General features: G+C 36.2%; 1 protein-coding gene across 1 annotated transcript in view; it reads right to left on the bottom strand.

Annotated features, from left to right (window-relative positions):
* LOC150105317 (uncharacterized) overlaps positions 1-25,836 on the bottom strand; it is a 512,354-nt gene that overhangs the window by 156,587 nt on the left and 329,931 nt on the right. The window contains exon 5 of the mRNA XM_090393928.1: positions 4,197-4,381. Coding sequence (XP_090250054.1) covers positions 4,197-4,381 — 185 coding nt within the window. The remainder of the gene's footprint in view (positions 1-4,196; positions 4,382-25,836) is intronic.

Raw genomic sequence — 25,836 nt, 5'->3', positions numbered from 1 at the left:
AATTCCAGAATTTGACTTCGTATTGAATGTATTAATTACAGAGGAATTCATCCACTGACTATTCTAAATAAGATTAATGCAAGCACACTTAAGAGGCTAAAAAAAAATTGAAGAGAATCTTGAGGAAGATCAAAGAAACAAGGTTCATGCCAAACAGAGGTTTGTAAAGACCTGATAAATACCAAGAAACCGCAAACACATAAAAGAAGGATCACTTGTGAATTTAGAAAAGGTATATGATAAGGAGCTGAAAGAAAAACTGTTCAAAATGCAATAATTTTACAGCATCAATGGGATATTATTATATAGAGGAATATATAATTCATATTTAAGCAGTGAGTCAGCAGTCAGAATTGAAGGATTTATAAAAAGCTATTTTTATGCAGATGATATTATTATTATTATCATCACCAAACCTCCACTGAATCAAAAGAATCATCACAGGTGGGTCCATAATCTTAAGCATTATCATCAACGTGTACATTAAACCCATTCACAGTTTCTGCACTCACCACTCCCTCTCTCTCTCTCTCTCTCAGGCAATGTATTCAACTCACCAACCACTCTCCATGCAAAGAACCTGGATTTTCATTCCCTTGCTCACACCCTCCTAATACAGCTTTCAAGAATGCCTTCCTGTTCTATTCTTGTCTCTTTCTACTTTACGAAGAAACTCCTCCACATTAATTTGGTAACGACTCCTTTACCAACTTATATGTCTTGATCACATCCGTCTCCTTCTATTCACAAGGTTCTAAAATTTGAATTCCCTCAATCTGTCTTCACATCTCACATTCCAGAAACCAGACACTGACTCAGTGTCAATCTTTTCTAGAAGACTGACAATGAGTACTCAAAATACTACAATTATCTTCCCTAAACCTTCTCTAAGATATCTTCATCCCCTTGAAAACCAGGCACCCAGAATTTGCACACAGTAGTCCATATGAGGCATGATCAAGGTTTATACAAGGGAACTATACGTCTTTTCACTTCTGCTTGTCAAGGTACTCCTCATATCCTAATATACTTTTCATATTCTACATGTGATATATTCCCATGACATATCCAAACAAGCAGCAACAAATCTATTACAAGTTTGTAATACAAGACACAAGAAATAAGAAAAGTCTCACTGAAAAAATCATTGCTGATAGTAATATCTTCATGTGCCGGCTCAAGATATAAGAGTTTACAGAGGATTTCAAATTGGAAGTGATTTCAAATTTTATCCTATGAAGTAAAAGAACAGTATGTAAGAAAGTTTTAAAAAGAATTAAAGTTCAGCAACTTTTACATTAAACTGTAGACACAACTATACAAACATTACTGAAGAAAATCTGAACCAAATATGAGAAAGAAGAGCATATAAGAAAATTTTAAAGCGAATAAAAGTTGAGCAGCTCTCAGATGTGAACTGTAGACTAAAATACACAAACATTATTCAAGAAAAAAATAAAAGAATTTCAAAACAGGAACCAAACCTTGGAGATTCAGTGGCAAGCCTTGAAGAAAACATTGATTGATTCAGCCAGAGAGGCATCTGGTGAGGTTGTCTGCAAGGATAGAAAAATCAGAACTCCATGGTAGACACAGGAAGTTAAAGAGGCAGTGAAGGAAAAGAAGAAAACATATCAAACATTCCTAGCAAATACGTCAGCTTGTGCTCTTAGAGAATACAGAGACAAATGTAAGAAAACTAAGTAAAACTAGCTAAACAAAAGTCATGGGAAGACTTTGGTAAAAACATAGAAAATAAATATCAACAAGGTGGCAAGATATTCTGGAGGTTGTTGAAGAAACTCAGAAATGGAGGAAAGAGTGCTGTAAAAGGAATTAGAGATGATAAAGGTGACATGAAAACTGGAGAAAAAGATATCCTTGAAATATGGAGTAATTACTTCGAAAAATTGCTAAATGAAACGATCAGTGACAGCACATTGGTAAAAAATAGTGACCAAGCATGCAATCAGGAATGCATATCCATACTTGAAGTAGAAAAAACCATCAAAAGCCTGAAATGTGGAAAGGCAGATGGAGTAGATGATATTCAACCAGAAATGTTCAAGTATCAAGGTATAAAAGTCTTATAGTGGATGCACTGCATAGTTCAGAAGGCCTGGACAAAGGGATGAATTCTAGATGATTGGATTAGAGCTCTCTTAGTAACCATATATAAAAAGGGAAATAAAACTGGATGTGAGAATTACAGAGGTATTTCTCTACTGAGTGTTCATGGTAAGATTTATGCCAGTATAAATGGCCTGGTTGGCCAAATGGTTAGCATATCCACTCTCCAGCCAAAAGGCTGTAGGTTTGAATCCTGCCATGGGCATGGATGTTTGTGATTGTCAGTGAAAATACTAGTGGTGGTGGTTGGCGGTAGATGGCTTTGGTGTAGTTGTGGCTCATTGTATCATCGATTTGAGCATCGTAAGCACATTCTCTCTCGAGGTTAATTAGGTCTTCATCATCCAGCTCCTTATCATATGACTGAAGCAGGTCCTGAACATCACCTTTTTCAATTTCTTTTAGTCCTAGATCGAAGCCAAGCTTAGTTATGTCATTGATAACACGGGTTACTTCATTTTCAAATCTTTTAAAATCATTTGCACAATGAGGAATAATCTTTTGCCACGCCACTCTCAGGTTGCTAGATGTTACTTCACTCCTTGCTTCCTTAACATTCTCAATGCAATTTTTGATATTGAATGCCTTCCAGAATTCTGTCAAAGTCATAGCTTCATCTCCTGTAGTCTTTTCTATTGCTTGTGAAAAAGTTCTTCGTAGGTGATATGCCTAAAAGGATGCAATTACACCTTGATCCATTGGTTGGATGATGGAAGTGGTATTAGGTGGTAAATAAATAACTTCTACATTTTTGCACAAATCATTCAGTGCTGTTGGATGACTAGGTGCATTATCTAATATCATCAAGATTTCAAAATCAAGATTTAATGACTTGCAGTACCTTTCAGCTTCAGGACAAAAACAGTTTTTAAACCAATCCTCAAAAATAGTTTTTGTCATCCAAGCTTTTCTATTGAATCTCCAATGAACAGAGAGAAAATTGTTATCTAAACTTCTAAGCGGGCGAGGATTTTGTGAAAGATAAATAAAGAGAGGCTTCATCTTGTAATCTCCAGAAGCATTGCCACATAGTAAAAGTGTTACATGCTTCTTCGAAACCTTGTAGCCAGGCTGTGATTTTTCATTTTTTGCTAAAAATGTTTAGTGGGCATTTTTTTCCATAATAAGCCTGTTTCGTCAGCATTAAATATCTGATCATCGGTATAATTTCCTTCTTCAATGATCTGTTGCAATTCACCAGGAAAACTAGCTGCTGCTTTTTCATCGGCACTTGCAATTTCACCTTGTACACAAAAACTATGAATGCTCGATCGCTTTTTGAACCGATCAAACCACCCTGAACTTGCAGAGAAAGTTTCTTCAACTACTGACGCCGAATCATTTTCGCTTTCTAATTGTTTTTTTTTAAAGTTTCAAACAAATTCAATGCTTTTGTTTTTATAGTCATTTGACTAAGAGGAATTCTCTTTTGGTTACAATCTTCTATCCACACTGACAATAGCGTTTCCATTTCAATCATAAGATGGCTTCTGTTTCTCGTAGTTTGGGACCCAGACGAGGTCGATGCACTTTGTCCTAGTTGCTTACAGTTTGCAGCGTGGTCTAAAATATGGCAAACAGTTGATTCATTTAGACCGTACTCTCTTGCAATTTTGGCTTTGGTTATGGTTATGCCTGCTTCATACTTATTTATCATATGCAACTTATCTTCTAAACTGATCATGCTATGTTTCTCCTTGATAGCTGTAGACTTGATATAGACTTGATATAGAAATAAATATCTACATGTACTTCAGGCAAAGGCGGACAGTTACTGGTGAGTAGGCACCGTCAGATAAAAATGAAGCACTATAAGAGAGTGATACTTGGAGAGTGGCGACTCGAACTGGTTGCATATGTAGTGGGCTACATCTCGCGGCTGCAATAATTGGAATTTGGAGAGCAATAATTGGAATTTTGGTATCAAATTACAGACAGCGATAAATTGAGAATTGCAATAATCGAAACCACGATAATCGAGGTATTCCTGTATTTGTATTTTCCTATATATCAGTATTATTCATAAAATTATTATTATCTAAAATATAATATAATGAATTTTTTACCTTAGATCTGTGGGTTCTTAGGCTACTTTCTGAAGCAAAACCTTTCCCACAGATATTACAGTGAAAGGGTCGGTTCTTGGCTCGTTCCATCTGACTATCATGATTCCTTAGATGTTGCTGTAGATTGGACAGCTGAATGAATGCACGGCCACAATCTGGAAGATGACATTTATATGGTCGTTCTCCTAGAAAAAAGAAAAAAATTATGCAACAATAATTCTAGTCATTATAAAAAAGTTTTATTACTACTACTTAAATCTTTGTGTATGTTACTTCTGTAATATGATAATTAAGATTTTGATGAAAAAAATAAATAGCTGATGAAAGGCTAGAAATCACTCACTACAGCCTGCTAAGGAAAATCAGAAGAGTTTCCACCATTCACTACATTCCAAGTAAAAATTCCAATCCTCAGAACCTTGCTAACCAAACTCTTACACAATTTCCAGGGGTATACCCTTGTTCTCTCACCTTACTTCTGTGTCAATCCTATAAAATGCATTTAATAACTTATGTTTATATCATATCTTATCTTTTCTCACCTATCAACTAACCCTCAGACCTAAAATTTGTCATCACAGGTAACATTCCATAGATATGCACAATCTTAGTCACTCCTCTTTCTCTTTACTGCCTCATACGCAAAGAATCTAGGTGTTCAGATCTGTGTACAGTAGTCCAGATGTGTGTTCTTTGACATACAAGTAACCTGATCAGCTGTTTTGGTCACCTTTGCAATATGTCCTCTAAAATTCAACTCAGTGTTGATTATCACTTCAAATTTGGACTCATCAATTTCCAGTACTTCAGTTCCATCAATGAAGTAAGCAGCTTGTGATGCTTCTCAATGTGCATTACTTAACACTTTTCCATATTAAACTAGCAGCCATTATCTTTTGCCCATACTGCCGGACTATTTACATCATCTATTTGTGATGGTCCCTGAAGATGATATATCATCTTCAATGATTATTGATCTTCCCAATTTTGCATCATCAGAAAACAACTGGATATTTCCCCTTAAATAATTTCTATATTACTGATGTACAAATTAAATACCAGGAGCACCAGTACAGAGTAATGCGATACATCACTAATCACTTGTCTTCTCCTGGCTTTAATTCCCCCCCCCCCCCCATATAGTACTCTACAATAACTGTCTTATCCATATCACCAACTGTATCGCCAATCCCAGATGCTCAAATTTATGTTTCTAATTTATATAGATACCAAGTTTCACATGGTATCTTGTCAAATGTGTCTGCAAAATCCAGCAGTGTTACTGTGTAGCCATTTCCTTCATCATTCAACTCAACTGTAACTTTATCAGAAAAAATTAGTAAATTATTAATATAAGATCTTTTACAAAACCATGCTATCCCCAGTGCCATACTTATGCACAGGTGCATGAAACTCTAGCTGGGGGGGGGGGGGCAAAAGGATCAATTTAGGTGCCCCAGAACACTGGTGCCTCAGGCCTGCATGCATCAGGAAAAGTGTAAGTATGGCCCTGGCTATCCACCATAAAGTATAAAATATCCCTGTCCACCCATTCCTCAATTCTGTCTTTTATCAGAGGAGTTGGTATCTTAATCACCACTCCAGAGATACTGGGTGTCTTCAATTTACTACCTCTCTTGAACGACTCTATTGTCCTCTATCCACTCAATTGGCACCCCTTCCCAGAGCTAAGACTTAAACAGCTTGCTTAGAGGAGTTGCCAATTCCCTTGCAGATTCTGGTAATACTTAGGATGATATCCCACCTGCAATATCTTAAGCACTCCAATTCATATACATCTATTCTCATATCAGTCAATGTCAAATCTGGCACTGCACTCTCCCTCCTACTGCATAGTCTTAAGAAATCATGACTCTGAAATTAGCAGAGGACCTCCATGGAATCAAGAGATTCATTGTGGAAGGTCTGCTTTAGTCATCACAGTCTATCATACTGCTCCTTAAATACATTCACTATGTGCATTCACTTCTTATCACCCTCTGAGCTAATTTATTCCATGCACCTACCTTAGATTGGAGAGCTAACAAATAAATCAATCTGGAAAAAAATATCAATAGAAAATCTTGAAGAAAATCTTCTGCTGTCATATGACAGTATCCTGTACATTCTCTCTGGGCAACATCAATAAAATAATGATGATGGATACACATAAAAGGTGTGCACATGTGCACGCACGCACATACACACACAGAATGGTAGCTGATTGTGTAAAGCTTGATAGATTATAGCATTCACAAGGTATAATGAAATAAAAATTTCTCCCTGTATAACATACTGGAAAAAAGATGTAGAAAGTTTTTTACCTTGGGTTTATTATAAGTTAAAGATGCCAAGAAATTTTATAGAGGTATCCCTTGATTAACGTGATTAATTAATCCCTCAATGTTACCGCATATATCAAATATAATAATCAATGGTAAAAATTACAATTCGTCCATAATCGATTACTGTATTAGTAATTCGTTTTATATGGCATTCTTTTAGGAAAGATAAAAAATGAATGCAAAGTAAATGTTTAATAAATGCTTGTACCTACATTAGTTAATGCAATTTTCAATTTTTTTTCAAAAAAAGTTATCAAGAATCGTTTGAACAGTTTTAGTTTTTTCTTATCAGCATAAATTCTACGATAACAAGCAAAATGACTCTTTAGACCTCGGCAAACAAGCATTCTTCGATTAACATCTGGATCCATATCCATTACTTGCTGCTTAAGCGATTCTAAACTGCGAAATATTCCATCCAGTTCTTTGATTGTTATCTCTTTTGGAACCTCATCTTCACATTCCATTTGTTCGCTGTCTTCATATGCATGTGTGTTATTCAATTTCAAGAAGATCGTTGTCACTGAAATCTTTTGAATTTGAATCCAATAATTCTTTAACATCTTCTACATCAACACCATCAAAACCAAGGTCTTCACCAATTGCAAGGATTTCTTCAACCATGTTGTTCACAGGATTCTGAAAACCACCTAAGTCATTAGCGCATTCTGGCAAAAGGTTTTTCCAAATAGCTCTCAAGCAGCTAGAAGACACTTGCTACCACGAGTCATGAATGCTTTTAATTGCGTGTTTAATGTTAAAATTTTCCAAAATTCTTGGAGCATAATCGTATTTTCTCCCGTTGTTGTTTCTACTGCCTTTGAGAATATCTTTTTAAGAAAATAGGCTTTGAAAGTTACAATGACAGCCATGTCCATGGGTTTTAGCAATGATGAATTTGGTGGAAAAAATGAAACTTTCACATTCTCACACAGATCATTAAGAGAATTTGGATGATCAGATGTGTTATCTAAAAGCAAAAGAGCTTTGAAAGCTAAGTTACTTCTCGTGGGAGGAATGATGTCATCATGCTCACGACTTTCTTTCTGTCTTCGAGTGAACACTCCTCGAAGCTTGCATGTTTTTGCATGGTAAATTTAAAGGCGCGTTAATTAAAACTCTTGATGTGTATATAAAAGGATTGTCGCAATTAATTTTGCTGTGTTAATCAAATCCCATGTTAAGCAAGGGATACCTGTACCTGGATTTAATCCTTTTCCAAAGGAAGCAAAACAAAGTTTTGCGCAAAATATATTCACATCTAAGCTACTTGTATATAGAGGCTAATGACTTCATATCACTTGCCTTAGTATGTGTCCCATAATGCAATGCATATCCCCAATGCATAATGGGAAGGGTCACTACCAAGACCAGTTCCAACCTTTATTGAAGTCTCATCAGTGAGAGCCAGACCTGGGAGAGATATCAAGGTTGGAACTTCTTTGGGAGATGGACCGAGTCCTTGACTCTTCATCCCTTCATCTGATTTTAGCTTGTGAATGAGGGGGATTATTGTGGGTAATTTACCCACTCATTGTGAGCATTGTAAGCTGTATTGGCTTTCTCTAGCGATGGAGGATTTCGGTTTTTTATGTTTGAAATGATCTGAGGATTTGTAGTCCACTGCCTGTCAAATTAGCTGATTTGAGTGATTATCTGTGATTGCGAAGAATTTTTCTGCAATGCCTACATTGTAAGTCTTGATATCTGGAAGGTTGGCTTCTTGGTGTAACTGGAGGTTTCTGATGAACCAAGGGGCATTAAATGCCATGCTTAGGCATTTGTTCTGTATCGTTTGTAATCTGTTGATGTTTCTTTTAGTTGTGTGTCCCCAGGTTGGTGAAGCATAAGTTAGTTGAGATCTTATCACAGATTTGCAGAGGAGAATTTTGATGTTTATATTTAGGAAGCTGTTCCTATTCAAAAATGGATATAGCCGTACTATGGTACAGCTATATCCACATTGTGGATATAGCTGTATTCAAATATATATTTTTGAAATTCAGGCATTTATTAAGATGAACTCCTAGATATTTGGTAGAGTTGTGCGAAGGGATGATTTTTCTAAACATTTGTATGCTTGTGTTCGGTTCTGCTTTACGTCTGGCAAAGAGTACAGCAGAGCTTCTTCCTGGATTAATTGCGATACGCCATTTGGTGTACCAATTCTCTAATTCGTTGACTGCTCTCTGCTGCTTGTTTGTGGACAGATGTGGATGGAGGGATATGGCTATGATAATTGTGTCATCGGCACAGAGGGCCATGATGGATGGGGACAATTTGAGGAAATCTGTCATGTATATTGAGAAGAGTAGGGGAGATAGCAGAGAGCCTTGAGGGACTCCAGCCGTGACTCTCCTCTCTGTGGATCTGATTCCACTGAGTTTTATTTTAAATTTTCTGTTATTTAGGTATGATTTGATGAGCAGAACTAGTGGTAATGAGATTCCAACTAAGTGTAGCTTAAAAATTAGACCATAATGCCTTTTCTATCAAATGCTTGTGTGATATCCAGGAAGACTGCACCAGAATGTTGGTGCCATTTGTACCCTTGTGTGATGCATTCAACGACTCTGTAAATTTGCAGCATTGTGGAGTGATATTTCCAAAAGCCGAATTACTCGTCTTGTATGAAGTGGTGATGTGGTTGATATCTGCTGCCTCTTGAATCAGTGTGAGTATAGCACATTCGGCTATATTTCCTACACATGACAGAAGGCTGATCAATCTATAATTCTCAGGAAAGTGTGTATTTTTTCCAGATTTTGGAATTAGAAAGACATCCACAAGCTTCCATCACTCTGGGAAATAATTTAGCCAAAGAATGGCATTAGTGATGGCTACCAGATGCATAACCCCTTTATGGGGGAGTAGCTTGAGTGCCTTATTCGTTATTCCATCCAGACTCTGAGCATTTTTGTTGTTTAGTTTTCTTATGATTTGATGTATCTCTGCTGGCGACACACATTTGTTGTTGAACTGGAAAGAGGCGTTTTGAGTTATTTTACACACTTGGGTGTGGATTTTTCTTATGAAGTTTATATCTATATTGATATAACTGGGGCTGCATTGTTTTTCTAAGCTGTAGGTGACTCTATATTCACCATGGATTGGAGGAAGTGTGTAACGCTTCGAACGAAGTGATTTGATCATTCTCCACAATGACTAATCCTCCATGTTTAGTATATATTTTGTTGGTTTTGTTGATCCTTTAGAGCGGTGGTTGGCAACCTTTTTAATATGAAGGGCGCAATACTGCAGACACCATGACGCTCGCAGGTGCTGCATTGTTGACTCCTCCTGATTTAAATAATTAAACTTAAAATTACAATTGGCATGAATGGTTTTGAAATGTCTTTCTATATTACTTTTTTTAGAAATAGCCACAATATTATTGCATAATAAACAAATACATTTGCCATTATGATTGATAAAGCAAGGTGCTCACAAGGTCTGGAGCTTGCTCCTTTACTACGAGTTGCCCATAAGTCACTGCTTATGCTTGCATACGCTGAAACTTTTAGTTTCTATATATTCGGCACGAAACTCTTGTAGTTTCTATATTTGTCTATGAAATAATGTTGGATTCAATATTTATCATACATGTCCCTCTAGAAGATGTGCTTTACATTTACGGAAAATTACTAAAGAAAGAGATCTGGAGCTTGCTCCACCTTTATTACGAGTTGCCCATAAGGCACTACTTATGCTTGCATCCGTCGAAACTTTTAGTTTCTATATATTTGGCACGAAACTCTTGTAGTTTCTATATTCGGCTATGAAATAATGTTGAATTCAATATTCACTTAATTTGTACCATCATGTATTATATTTGCAGTGTTTTTTCTACGCTGCAAGCTCCAAAGCAGTTTACAATAATTTCTCTGAGGGAGCACTAAACACTGCACTGCCGACCTCTGCTTTAGAGCATACCAAACCTGGTTTGTTGCTCTGTTAACTGCCTCTTATCTACTGGATTCATTGTTCTCTGATATTGTCTTCTTCATCTGTTTTTCTCTTGGAGAAAAGTTAAAATTAGAAGAAAAGTTAAAATACATTAGTCAGAGCAGCCAGTACATTTGGTTAGTCAGTAAAAATAACTGATGGCTTTTTTAAAACTTTAGCTTGATACATGTTTTCTAAAATCTTACCTTTAATCCTTCTAAAAAAATAAAAAATAAAAATAATAATAATAATTAAATCTAACTTGGGTTATTACATGAAAAGTAACGTATCCTTATACTAAATACACACACACAGTGTTTTTTTTTTTTTTTTTTTTGTGGATGATACGCAACAGTACAGCACACACTACCTCTACTGAAGTGAGATTTGACATATAGATGCAGTACATTTACATGTGTTACAATGGATCAAAATGGACTAAAACAATACCATACTTTGTTAAACCACTCTAGACATTTAATCCTACTCACAGCTCTGCTAATGGCAATATACTCCATTTCTCTTCTTCATTTACAAAGCCTTATATTGCCTCAGATGACTCAAGCTTCGAGTTCTGTGGACACTGCTTAAAAACTGATTCTCTTAACATTCTCAATTGGGATAACAATAATCTAGTGAATTTTAATGCCAGAAAAACATAATCCTGTCTTATTTCCTTAAGGAAAGACCATGCATCAGTCTCCATCACTTTTGATCACATTCTGCTTAATAACAAAGATCAGTTTTCTCTTCGTGGCTTGACTTTCAAATCTAGCTCATCTTATCATAACCACATCATGTCCATAGCCTCTTCAGCCTCCACAAATCTTGGTACTCTTTTCCTCCTACTCCTAAATGATGCTTCAAGATTTTATAAATCCCAAATCCACCCAACCTTAGAATTGATTATCCTCCCCTTTTCTCATTGATCCCTTCCAACTGTTTTCTCATAGATGCTCTGTTTCTGCATTATGTCATTTTTATACAATGGATGCTACTCAGCTGAACTGGTCAGTCATTTCTGTAATCATATATGAAAATAGGTAACTACTGGTCAATATTCATATACAGTTTGGCTCCCAATTCAGAACTAACTGCTCATCACTTTCCTTCATTCCACATAAGCTCTATCCTTTGGAACAGTCTTTCTCCATACTATTTACCAATCAATAAAAATCCCAACTCTTTAAGAATACATTAATGGATTCTTCAGTTCTTCCTAATCACTATATATATATATATACACACACACACAGCACTTTTGTGCTATAGGTTTTGGGGCCTCTGGTGTGTGTGTGTGTGGTTGATATATGTCAACCTTGCATTCAGAATACAGGCAAATCTGCTAGATAACACATGCAATTAACAGATAATATTACTAATAACTATAGAATAACATGTATGCCACCAAATAACTTTTTTATTATGTAAATATTTTGTCTTACATATTATAAGATATCATTAGTACAACTAACGAACAATAGGAATCGAATTCAAAAAACAGTAGTGTGCATGTTTAATTTGGAATCTCTCTACGTATACAGCATGTGTTTGTGGATTAAGCTAAAGGATTCCAAATTAAGGATGCACACTACTGTTTTTTTTAATTCGATTCCTATTGTTGTTCATCAGTTATACTGATGATGGCTTATGATACACAAGATGAAATATTTACATAATAAAAAAAGTTATTTAATGTGGCATATGTGCTATTCTATAGTTATGGATAGCCCACAGGCTTCACTATATATATATATACACACACACATATATAAATTACTAATAGTAAGAAACAGATAGCTTACAAATGGTAAGGTGTGTGTGTGTGTGTGTGTGTAGATGAAGGATTATTAGTGTGGATGTTGGATTGTGTGGTGCAGTGTCCTGCAATGAATCCTTGGACTCCATGGAAGTGCCATGAAATAATAATCACTAAAACATGATTAAAAAAATCAACATGAATTCCACTCCTTTCTTAAAAGTAGCCTGGATATGCACTTAATGATCCTTCATACAAACTACATTTCCTATTGAAAGGTACAAAGTTAAACTTTACACGCTTATTATAAACTTTTATCTATACAATGTGAAGTATTTCATAATATAAAATGAATAACAACAATTAAGTTAACTATATCCTATAGAAAGCAATAAAAAAAATGAACGCTTGAACTCATTTCCAAAGTTTTACTTAACCTTCAAAGAAATACACAGCGGGAAAAAAAAATAAAAAACAAACTAACCAATCTAATATAACAAAACTCTAAAAACCCACAGCCGTCTTTAGCACGTCTCCAATTAATAAATTATATCCAGGAATTTTAAGAACTGAGTTGCTGAACAAGCGAACGCCCTAGCAAGCAAATGACTTAACCCTAACGATCGCCATGCGCTAATTACTTGGGGGCCGTGATGTTAATTATGGTTAAAAACCACCAACTAATTACAGCTTAGAAAATCATTTGCCACCGTGATAATGTATTGATGTCAACATCAGTAAATTTTTCGTTCTTAAATATTTTTAAGAGCAGCATCAATTTCGAAAGAAGAAACGGTGCGGTTTGGTTTTTAACAAGTTATCCAAAGCTTCGCACAGGTTATCTCATGATGAATTCTTTTATTTGTTATCTTCAGAACCGTGGACGAGAGTTCGCGAGATCCATTCTCTATTACTGGGAATTATTAAATTGTCTCCACGGAAGCGTTATCTGTGAATGAATACAACATTAATTTCTGCTGAAGGTATCTCTCCGCACCCTTTTTAATCAATTATGACACAGTGAAATCAAATTTTTCACCATGTTAGGTATGCTGTACTTCTGCATTAGTCACAAAAACAAATGTTTAAGCAAAATATTCGCATAAAAGAACAGTAATGATACTCCTTGGAGGTATCAGAAATAATAATAATAATAATAAATTTCTCCAAGTTATCAGCAAAAATAAAAATTTAATTTTTCCACCTTATATTTCAGTTTTCAGTAAACAATAAATGCATTTTATCCCATTTCAATTATTCCTGAAGTCAGAAGTTCTTTAGGCTCATTTCACTGCCACTTTATTTACGACGATCCATATACTTAACATAAAAACCCAGCAGTTGGAGATGATTTAAATTTAGATGCTGAGGCTAAAATTCAAATTTTAACATCTCATTAAAATTCTTATTAAGTATTACTGCTGCAAAGAATTTACTGCTAGATCTAATAAACATACAGTGCAGTCTTGAAGTTTCATGTGGTCAAAATCGGCAGATAGTAGTCGTAGTACATTGCTTGTGCATATAACATGTAGGTGGTGACGGTTTACCTGACATTATTTTTAAGTGCCCCCGTACCACAATTGGAAGAACAACAGCAGATTTATTCCCCTCGATTGTAAAAGACACGAGTTCGATTTTCATCGTGACGGGAGTAACCTTTAGATCGGCTTTTTCAATTGAAGGGCGCCGATCTCACACAGGGGTTGCAGGGTTTTCGTTCCCAGAAATTCGGGTTTTTATCCCAGATGCTGACAAATCGGCCAAGGAGTGTTGTTGTATGGTTGGAGAATTAAGTAGGAGACGGTGAGTGTGTTTCGCGGAGTAATGTGCCATTCCACGATGAATCCGACTCCTTGGAGGTGTCACGTGATAACAGTTATTATTATTATTACGTGACACCTCCAGGGAGTATAACGCCTCATCGTGGAAGCGCACACTCTACTTCGCTAAATACATCTCATCCTCTCTACTACTTAACTAGCCTACGACACTGATACTATCAACGCCGTCTATCGCCCACCAACAACAGTATTTTTTGTCTGTAAATTGCATGTGTTCTGAAGGCCGATTTGCCTGTACACGAGATGAAAAACCCGAGTTTCCGAGAGAAAAAAACCCTACTACCACCATATGAGATCGGCTAACTCACCTTCAACTGATAAAGCCCATATAATGATTCACTTCGTCACGACGAGGATCAAACCCAGGTCTTTTCCAATCGAAGGGCGCATGTTCCGCTATTCTTCCAATTGCGCTACGGCGGCTTATAGGTATATATTCTTTCGCATTCTCGCGATGTTTGTTAAATGCAATTATAAATTAAAATTACTTTATCTTCATCACTTACCAACTCAGCAATAATAATAATAATAATAATAATAATAATAATAATAATAATAATAATAATAAAGTAATATTTTTTTTAAGAAAAAAGAACTTATTCAAATGCAAATACTACTTCACTGACAGACTAAGTTTGCTAAATAAGTGACTGATAATTTTTAATATTTTTTAGTAAAATAAATTCATTTTTAAATTAAAAAATAAATCTTTTAGTAAAATAATTTTTACCAGACTCCTCCAGGGAGTCTTTGGACTCCCTGAAGGTGTCACGTAATAATAATAATAAACTGGGTTGTTGTGCTTTTACAAGTTACTATTTTAATCAAAACTAATCACACTTTTAAAAATGAATGATTATGGAATGTCATATAACCCCACTATTTGGAGATGTGTGTATCTGTTACTATAAGGGGAAAAAATGAGAGGAATTTTCTATGCCTTTTATAAACAAGGTTTAAGGTAACCATGCTTAGGGGTGTGCAAGCAGGGATTAAAGTAGCCAAGTATATACATTTCAGTGCATAAGCCTAAGATATTTTCGACTTGGGAAAAAAAATATATATTTATAACACTCATAGGTGATATTTAACAAAGACAATTTCCACCCTATTTTACCCACGAAACATTTCAACACGTTTAATAAAAATAAGTTTTATACATTGTTTTTACCAGACCTGGGCACCGGGTCTTATCCTTTCCCTCTCGTAAGAAAATATCTAATAATATGAAATTCAAGAGAGCTAGCCACCATCCCTTCACGGTTTAATTCTAATTTCACAAGAAGAGATGTGCTTATCTCTTTGTTCCTTCTATCTGTTTATCCCTTCATTGCTATTCCTGAAGAAACCCTCCTTTCTTATCTATTTCCTGAAGAGTGCACAATTTGCAGTCTTAAGAAGTTTCAACACAATGTTGTTAAGAAGTTTCTTTTTTCTCCAGGATTTTATCCTGTCTGTCTACTGTTGTGTATGAGTTTATTATTTAAAAAAAAAAAAATCAAGCGATCACCTTCTTATAAGCCGCCATATCTCACACCGAATAAATATAAGGTGGGAAAGGAAAAATCGGTTTAAGTTGTATTATACAGGAGTAATCTGCCGATTTTAATATTAAAATCGGCAGAAAATACAATAGGTTACACAGAAAGAGAAAGTAAAAACGATTCGATCTCGAATGAAGTAAAAAGGTTAAGCGATCAAAGGAAAAATGAAACTAAAACAGAAATATAACAGAAATGGATATAATAGATTAACCAGAGAAATTAGAAAACTAGTTAAAAAAAAGACAAGAATAACTGGTTAGAAGAAAAATGCAAAATGGCAGAGAAACTATCAAAAGAAAATAACCTCCATGGATTAAATAAACAAATAGACCAAATTAGTAAGACACGAACAACAAAAATGATAATGATCAAAAACAAAGAGGAACAGCTAATTTAAAGTAAAACAAAAATAATGGCCAGATGGGAAGAATACTTTAGACTTATATAATAAAAACAGCTCCCAGGATATCACTATTCCAGCCACTGAAATGGAAGAGGAAACAAATATCTTTACCAAAGAAACAATAGCACAGCATAGAAAAACTTAAAACTAGGGAAGCACCTGGTATTGATCAAATACACGCAGAATTCTGAAAAGCAGGAAAGGAACAACTTTTGGAACCATTAAAAACATTATTTGAAAGGATCTACAAAAATGAAGCAGTGCCAACTGATTGGACAAAATCAGTTATAACTCCTATATACAAAAAAGGAGATAAAACAGAATGCAATAATTACAGAGGCATTAGCCTCCTCAGTATTCCAAGTAAGGTTTCTACGAAAGTACTCCAAAAACAAATTAAGCCATATATAGAACTAGCACTAGGATAAGAACAAGCAGGTTTCAGACCAGGACGAAGCACAATTGATCAACTATTCATCTTAAGACAGCTAATAGAAAAGATACTAGAGTAAAACCGAAGTTGTTACATAAATTTCATAGACTTTCGTCAGACATTGGATTCAATCCATAGATTTCCCAACTAGGAAAACTATGGAAGAATTTGGAATTCCCAACAAAACTATAAGAATAATAAAGAATCTGTATGAGAAATCTGAAAGTGCAGTACGAATGGAGGACACCTTAACCAACTGGTTCCACACATAGAGTGGAATAAGACAGGGATGCAATCTGTCACCAGACCAGTTCAATCTTATACTGGAAGAAGCATCCAGTAAGGCCTTAAAAATTGAAGACTCCGGAATCAAAATATATGGGGAAAATGTAACAAATTTAAAATTTCAGACGACATTGCATTACTTGAAAGCACAGAAGAAAATCTACAACGAATTTCTGATAAAATAAAGGAATGTATAAAATTTGGATTAAATATAAATATAGACAAAACAAAGATTATACAAATAGGAAAAAGAAGCAGCAATCTGAAAACTGAAATTGATAGTAAGAATCTAGAGCAGGTAGAAAACATCACCTACCTTGGAGGAGTTATCGAGTGCAATGGTGAAATTACAAAAGAAGCAGCAATCTGAAAAGTGAAATTGATAGTAAGAATCTAGAGCAGGTAGAAAACATCACCTACCTTGGAGGAGTTATCGAGTGCAATGGTGAAATTACAAAAGATATAAACAGACGAATCAGTCAAGAATCCCAAACTTTTGGTTGACTTAATAAAATATGGAAGTCAAGAGGCATCAAACAAGTAACAAAAGTGAGAATCTATGAAAAATGGTCCTCCCAATACTCCTCTATGGAAGTGAATGCTGGAATCTCAAAAAAAGGCTGAAAAGAAAAAAATTATTAATTACTGAAATGGGTTGGCTAAGAAGATTACTTGGAGTATCTCTGCTGGATAGACTAAGAAACGAAGACATATTGAAACGACTAAAACAAGAAATAACAATAATAGACAAAATCCACGAAAAAAGACTGCGATGGTTTGGCCACGTGACCAGAATGGGAACAGAAAGATTACCAACCAAAGCCCTGAATACAACGATGGAAGGTAAAAGATCCAAAGGGCGGCCCAGAATTAGATGGATAGACAAAATAAAAGAGGACCTGAAAACCAAATCACAACAAGCGACACCAAACTTGACAGAATTGTTCGGACTCTCCAGGGACAGACAGAAGTGGAAAGAGTTCATTCGGCCTCATCATCCACATAGATGATGGGAGAAGAAGAAGAAACAGGAGTAATCTACTAATGTAAGTTTTCTATTCTTAATTAATAATGAAAAAAGATTCGATAAGAAAATGCCTGCTATCTCCTTCGAAGAATGGCAAGGCTAATAAGTTAGGTCACCAAGGACTAAAAGGGTTCCCACTGCCTCCATGGATTTCGACCCAAGTTAACAACTATAGGTAAAAGCCTTTATCACTACGTCTTATTAATTTGTCAATTAATAGTTAATAAAATAATTTCATTATGTTGCCGATATACACGTATAAGTTCTTCTCAATCACTGAGCAGTTAACTAGATCGAACTTAATTGAAGTTATGACTGTGTACCACATTCCATCCCGTTCATTAGAGATATCAAGAGGCAAGATCTTGAGTTTTTCATGACATTTGTCCAAAAGGCCGGCGACTTAAACGAGAAGATACCACACTCATCGATTTCATATATGTTTACATATCACATAGTTTTACTTCATTTGGCTTTAATTATTCCGTGAACAAAATGTTCAAGTAAATAAAAGTAACACAGATGCGATAGTTTCAGCACAACTTTAGAAATCGGTAAGATTCTGGGTCTTGATCTTTCCTGCAGCAGCATGATAGCACTTTAGTCAAAATACGGCAGAATAATCGCCGCTATTTCGCGTTGATAATCTTTATTAGCACTGCTATTATCAAAAAAAAAAAAAATCAGCTAACGCCATTTTATTCCCGTATACGGGAGTAGGCGAGGCCATTTAGCCCTATCTAACTTTTGGAGACTGAGTGGGCAGTTCAATCTCCACTGGTACCCAATCAGAGACAGATGGCCCAAGGCTATCACTAATTAAGTGACTAATTAATTAAATCAGTGAAGAGAGACGGCTCAAATGTGCCGCCATCTCGTGGTTCCTAACCCTAACACAAATATTTAATGTCTGAAATAATGTGGGTTCTAAGGTCGATTTTCTTGAGTTTACAGGACGAAAAACCCGAGTTTCTGGGAGGAAAAACCTGCTTGCCCGTGCCAGAGATCGACTAACTCGGGAACCGGTCGAAAAAAGGCTTAGAAAAATTTCCTCTAGTCGCCGACTAGACTCGAAACCAAGACTTCCTTCGTGCGGCCAAGCGCGGCGGTATGCAAACGCCACATCCGCTGAGCTACACAGGCTCCACTGCTATTATATATTTTTATAATCTTGTAGGTTCGACATAGTTTTTTTTTTTTTTTTTTTTTTTTCCGTTGCAAGGTGGAAGCCAAATATCTTGTGGATGTGGGAAGACATCATTTCAGTCCTATTTTACGCTTACATCCACAATGCACTATGCAGTCTTTCGAAACTCGGTCCGATGGAACAGGATGGTTAATTCTTTATTCCCGTAGTCTCCTATGTCTGTATAGTACGTGGGCTCTTCTGGCCGATTTGCAAATGAAAATCCCGAGTTACTGGGAGAAAACCCTCACTTTAGTACGAAACCTGCTAATTTACATTCAGATGAAAATGTCGATAAAGGTTCCTCGTATCTTATACGGGATTCAAACACAGATCTTTACAATCAAAGGGCATCATTGAAAACCGGTTGAGCTATGGGGCTTCCTTTTGTTAAAAAATAGTGTTCGCTAACAAAATTTGAAGGGGGGAAAAAAGGTTCTTCTAGTTCATTAGTAGAAATCTTTCAATGAACTATTATCATAGAAATTAAAAGGGTGCACACCATTTTATCTAAATAAATTATTGCTAGGTATTATTATAATTATTAGAACAAATCACTGATAAAATATAAAAATGATTTGTTCTATTTAATAGTCAAAATTATTATGACATATCTTACTGAAATAGTGTGCTTCTGTATTTACTAGCGACTTCCATGACACCAAATCCAACAGAAGAGATCATTATAGGTTCGATTCTGGTCTCTGATTAGAAGATTTTTTTTCTATGCATTTTTTAAAAATTTTCTGTACATATTATTATTAAGTCACTGCTCCAAGAACTCATCAAGGGAGGGAGTTGTACTCTACGGCACAAAACTCACCGTCTTCATTACAAAAAACGCCACCTATCCCCTCCACCAATAGTATTTTTTTCTCCCTTCTACGTATTAGGACTAGTCACCTTATCCTCGGAATGGATACGACTTATAAGGACTTGTCTCCTGGTATATTCTATGGCTGTATCTGCGTGTGTTCACAGAGCCGGTTTGCCTGCTTGCGGGAGGAAAAACCCTGCTATCCAGGCACAAGACCTGCTAACTTGGTTATGTCTGAGAAAGATCCTTAAGCTCCTCACGTCGGCGACGGGAATCGAACCCAGGACACTCTTTTCCCGGGCATATGGTTGCGAAGCGCATAGCCACTAGGCTAACCGCGCGAGCACCAATAGTATTATTTTTTGTAAATTGCGTGTGTTCTCCTGGCCAATATGCCTGTATACAGGAAAAGCTCATGTAAAGATTCCTCTCGTCATGATGAAAATCGAGCTCAGATCGTTTTCAATCAAAGGGCACAATGTCCCATCTTTCTTCTGATTGCACCATGTAGGCGCTTGTCGATTTTTTCTTAATGCCTTTATTATATTTGCAATGTGAGCCTAAGAGATGTTTTTTTTTAAAAAAAAAAGCTTTAATATTAGATGAGATTAAAATAGGGTTTTAATCTCTAAATCGGTTATGTGACAATCACTTTTAACGCGATAGAATGTCATTAAAATGGCTTCAATCTTTCAATGTACACGATAAGCGATTGATTTTACGAGTATGCATGCATTCGAAATACAAAGAACATTAGGAAATATATATATAGAAAAGCACAATTTTTGATTATGAATTTCGTAACAAACTTATTTTATCCATTGTTCTGATGAAGTAAGTTGTTTATGTAATTTCACATTTTCTCGTAATATTTTTTATTATACTTATTGTTCTGTGCACAGAATATTCCGATCAATTCATTACACAGCCCATCCGCGGGGCCAGTATATTATAAACGGTCAGCATTTCGTGGAGGAACAGCCTTTATTAAATGCTTAGGTCAAATGCTGCACATTCATCATTTTCTAAAAATTTTTTCGTTCCTGACAGACTGTCTTAGAACCATAGTTATACTTCTTACAAAAACAATGCAGGTTATTTTTCCACTGATTATACACCCGGGATATCTCACCTTTTGAGAAACCAGTCCGCTCTGCTGTTTCTAAAATCGTAGCTCCAGCCAGACGGGCATCCACAATGAGCCCTTTATCGAACTCCGATAAATCATTTTTTTTCCATTGTGATCAACACTATTGACGATTATTATTATTATTTTATTTTATTTATTTATTTTATTTTTTTTGGCTAGATGGATGAAGCAAAAATGCATTTCATATTCCCTGTTATCTGTAGAAGAAAAAGTATGGATAGGGTGTTATGGAGCTATAAGCTCTGATCATGGCGGGAGGGTAACAGCAATAGCTGAGTCTCAGTTAAAACTTCATTGGCTACAGCATTGCCATCCATTACCCTCCTTGGATACCCAATTTAGTCACCTAGTACGACATGCATGGGCTACAGTGGCGCTATTCTTGTCCCAGCCGCCACACGGGGAGTATTGACGATTACTAACCAGCAGCACTCTTAAACAGTTGCCTAGAACACGTGGTAGTGCACGTGACTAAGTACGCAAACATTTACACTCAGGGTCGTCTTAACAATTTTGAGCACCCTGGGCTAAAAAAAATTGGCGCCTTAATCACATTGGATTGAGCAATAATTAAATAATAAAAAAAAAAAAAAAAAAAAAATCAGCTAACGCCTTTTTATTCCCGTATATACGGGAGTAGGCGAGGCCATTTAGCCCTATCTAACTTTTGGAGACTGAGTGGGCAGTTCAATCTCCACTGGTACCCAATCAGAGACAGATGGCCCAAGCCTATCACTAATTAAGCGGTACGCAGTGAAGAGAGACGGCTCAAATGTGCCGCCATCTCGTGGTGACTAACCCTAACACAATATATTTAATGTCTGAAATAATGTGGGTTCTACGGTCGATTTTCTTGAGTTTACAGGACGAAAAACCCGAGTTTCCGGGAGGAAAAACCTGCTTGCCCGTGCCAGAGATCGACTAACTCGGGAACCGGTCGCAAAAAGGCTTAGAAAAATTTCCTCTAGTCGCCGACTAGACTCGAAACCAAGACTTCCTTCGTGCGGCCTAGCGCGATGGTGTACAAACGCCACATCCACTGAGCTACACAGGCTCGAAAACCCCGCTCCCCCTAGCTTCATCAATTTCTTGTAACATAATCCTACCAATATAATATGCCCTGGGAAATCTCATCACGCCAAATTGCATGGCTTTACTAACACTGAAATGACTGAAATTATCATTGCCTACTGTTCCAGCCTATTCAAATCACTCAGTGAATGCTGTATATCAGTAACGTCCATGACTGCCCTATCTTTACATTATCAGTAAACAACTGAATATCTCCTTTCATGTCCTTCCCAATATCTTTAATAGATTGAATAACATATATGACGTCAGTAAAAGTATCCGGACTGCATATATATATATATCACAGGTCTGTGTTTAGCATCCTTCTGCTGTGATGAGCTAATTTTGTTTTTATTTTATTCGTGTGGGGGTTCTTTCCGTTCCTCGACCTCCCCTTAGAATTGGATGAGCCCTCCTAATGAGGGATTGATTACTATATTCTATCTATGACTGTAGCCTGTGTGTTCACGGAACCCGTTTGCGGGATGAAAAACCCCAGGATAAACTGGGGAAAAAACCCTGCTGTCCACGCCCAAGACCGGCTAACTTGGCTATGGCTGAGAAAGATCCTTAAGCTCCTCACGTCGTCAACGGGAATCGAACCTAAGATACTCCTTTCCCAGGATTATGGTTGGGATATTTTTCGATATTTAAAATAGATTTTAACCAATACTTCTGTGGGAGAAACAATCGCGCGTTGCTTGCTTGTGAAGTTTGAACGAAACTATCGTAACTTATTCTCTGTCATTCTAAACCTGGAAACTTGTTCAACGTATCTGTATAACGCAAAGGTTTTGTAAAGATCTGTTGGAATCTTCTACCAAGAATGTTGATCTTTCGCGTAAGCCATTAAATTTTTTAAGGTTCTATTTTAAAACAGAATCTCAGAATTAGTGTTAAGTATTTAAAAAAAAAATTAAAAAAAAAAAACAGGTTACCCACTTAAAACTCTTCCACGGCACAAAGTTTAAGGAATGTATACCGAAGTTCACTGAGCTTCGTTTTCACAATGTCATGAAAGGAAAGAAATACACTTGTTGCACAAAAAAATAAATAAAAATAACTATTCTCACACAAGAAAGGTTGTAAATCCATTGTATATTAACACTGTGGATAGGCCAAGTTAGATGAGCCGCGAGCCCTATTCTTGTAAATTTTATTATTCACCGAATAATAAAATTTATATGCCACTAAAGACATTCACAAAAATCCATACTTGGAACCAATGTCCAATCGGTTGGAGAGTTATCCACCCGGCCAACTGGGCGGGCATCTGATATGTTTGCGTTCTCAAGTCGGTTTGACTCCTTCACGAAACGAAAAACCCGAGTTACTGGAAGCCTTCCATCTCCGTATTAGACTAACTTCAGCTGAAAAGCCTATGGGATTTGAACCGGAGTGCTTCAAATCGAAAAGCAAACGTCGCATCATCCTCGCGAGTGCTACGGAGGCACCTGAACATGGCTGCTAAAAACAGGACAGATTTTCGAGATGTGATGTCAGATAAACTAACTTCCTCCATTCCATCCTTCTAGGTGCATAAAAGTTTGGCTACTTCTAAGAGCAATAGCTGATGCGACAAACTGTTGAATATTTTAACAATAGTGTAGCTTAATGAAGCTCTAAAAGAATACGGTGACAGCAGTTCTTTCATTATCAAACGTTCTCTACTACTCAAGATCGTATTATAAAATATTACTTTACTGAATAGTGATATGATGGTCGGTGTTAGCAAGACACGAGTGCTTTTAATTATATATCAAACATGGCAACGATTCTGGCGAGGTAGCATCTATGTTGATGGAGATGAAAAACCGAAGACTCCGGTTTCTCATCTCGCAAAATAGGAAAAAATGGACAGGCATAATATATTGGCTTAGCCTTAATTGCTTAGACTTATAAATGCCAGCGCAACTATCAGATTCTTATTTTTAGCCAATTAGATCGCCCAATCTTACTCTTACGTCTGGGATCACGTGATACGCAAGGTTAAAGGGATGCACTGTTTGCAGAATTTTTTTTTAAGCTTCAGACCTACATTGGACACCACTGACCAACGATGGAGAAAACATCGCAAGTATTAATTCGATATGCAAAATTTATCTAAGTAATAGGCTTTCTCCTACTTAAGAATAAGTTTTTAGATTACAATAATATCTCTTTTTCATTGTACATTACTTTTCTCATTATTATTATTTTTTAAAGGAATGAAGGAAGAAAATTTATTTAATACGCAATACAATACTTAATGCAAATACAATTTAACAAACAAATTCGTATAACTTAAGAACATAAGCTCATTCGGGTTATAAAATGTATAACAAATACAGAAATCAATATACAATTCAGCATCTTCTAACTACCAGTTCTAAAATAACCAATCCGTATCAAAAGTTCTAAAATAACCTAATCACATATTTGCATAAATACTTCAAGGAGTCAACCCTGAAGTTAGGCACATTATTCCTGTGCGCTGGACACTTATGAACCTTCGATATCGTAGGTAGAATGAGGGTTAGATAATACGGGATCCCCAAGTACCAAACACATACATTTTTCAAGCCCGCTTCAATTCTTTCACTACTTTTTTACATAGTAGTAGTCCTACGATTGACGATTAAAGTAATTATTACCAAAAGACTTTTACAAACATCCCAATAAGATTCGACCACCTGGAAATGGATATCTACAGAAATAGTATTTTGCCAGAAATATCCAATCGAATGATTTTTGCAACAACATTACTGTGTTCAAATGCTCAGTATGGATTAATCTTTTTAATAATGAGGAAAAAATGCGAAAATTAAAAATCTATGAAGTTTTTATTCTACAGTTGTGATATTTCCGATCATTAAGTGCTGCTCCCTTTCCATCTACACGAAAAGTTATTCAGTTAAACCAGAATTTTTTTTGCTGTCTTACAATTTAAGTTGAGGGAGCTCAACTGCACCTATGGTGGAGTGGTGTCAGAAATGACACTATTAACCAGGAGACATGAAAGAGTTATAAGGTTATAGTTATATAAGATGAATGGGCATGTCATCTGTCTCGTATATGGCTGGCGAATCTCCTTGCGAGCAGCCGCCAGTCATCGTAAGTTTGCTTTAGACGAATTTCTCTCTTCTTAAGCGATTTTAATGGTCGTAAAAGTAGCGAGTATTTCTATAATTACGTACATCTAGCATAAATTCAAACAATGGAAAATTCACCCTGGCAGTTTCTTTTCTTTCAAAGCAACCATCTGCGACGATCTACAGTCTTCAAACAGGCTTTAGCGACAACGAAACACGTGCAAAGGCACAAGAGATCGCTGACGACGGTGACATCAATATTTCAACGGGTAGATCTTGTGAATCATTTAAGTGACGTGTCTGCTATCTGTAGACTTTGGCTGAAAAACGCCGGAGTTTTGAGACTGCGTTGGGAATAAGTAGGTTTATCAATCTTGCTGTCATCTCGAAATACTGGCTTGGTGCGCGCACGCCAACGCGCTGCTAGTTCGCACTTTTGCCGACTGCGTTATCCGCGTTGTATTACTCCCTATCCCCAAATCTTCCTAACCTCTCCTTTCTTCCCCACCCATAGTATTTGCAGTCCAGTAAGCGTATCTGCCTAAGTACAAAGTTGTGGGGTATATAACTCAGCCTATTAATACTTATTTATAGGGTAAGAATAAAAAAAAATACGTATTTCCAATATGCAAATTAGCTGATAATACTGCGGATATGTAAACTCTCAGCGAAGTTCAAATAAAGATCAGTCATTAACCTGCTACGCAATCTGCCAGTTTTCCTATCTTTTTTTTTTAAAGCGATCATCATTATTTTAATT

Source organism: Typopeltis vanoorti, chromosome 6, assembly GCF_054136105.1.
Source record: "Typopeltis vanoorti isolate ZY-2024b chromosome 6, IOZ_Tvanoo_1.0, whole genome shotgun sequence".
Classification (NCBI taxonomy): domain Eukaryota; kingdom Metazoa; phylum Arthropoda; class Arachnida; order Uropygi; family Thelyphonidae; genus Typopeltis; species Typopeltis vanoorti.
The sequence above is the reverse complement of the archived record's forward strand: the minus strand, read 5'-3'. Positions and strand labels throughout refer to the sequence as shown.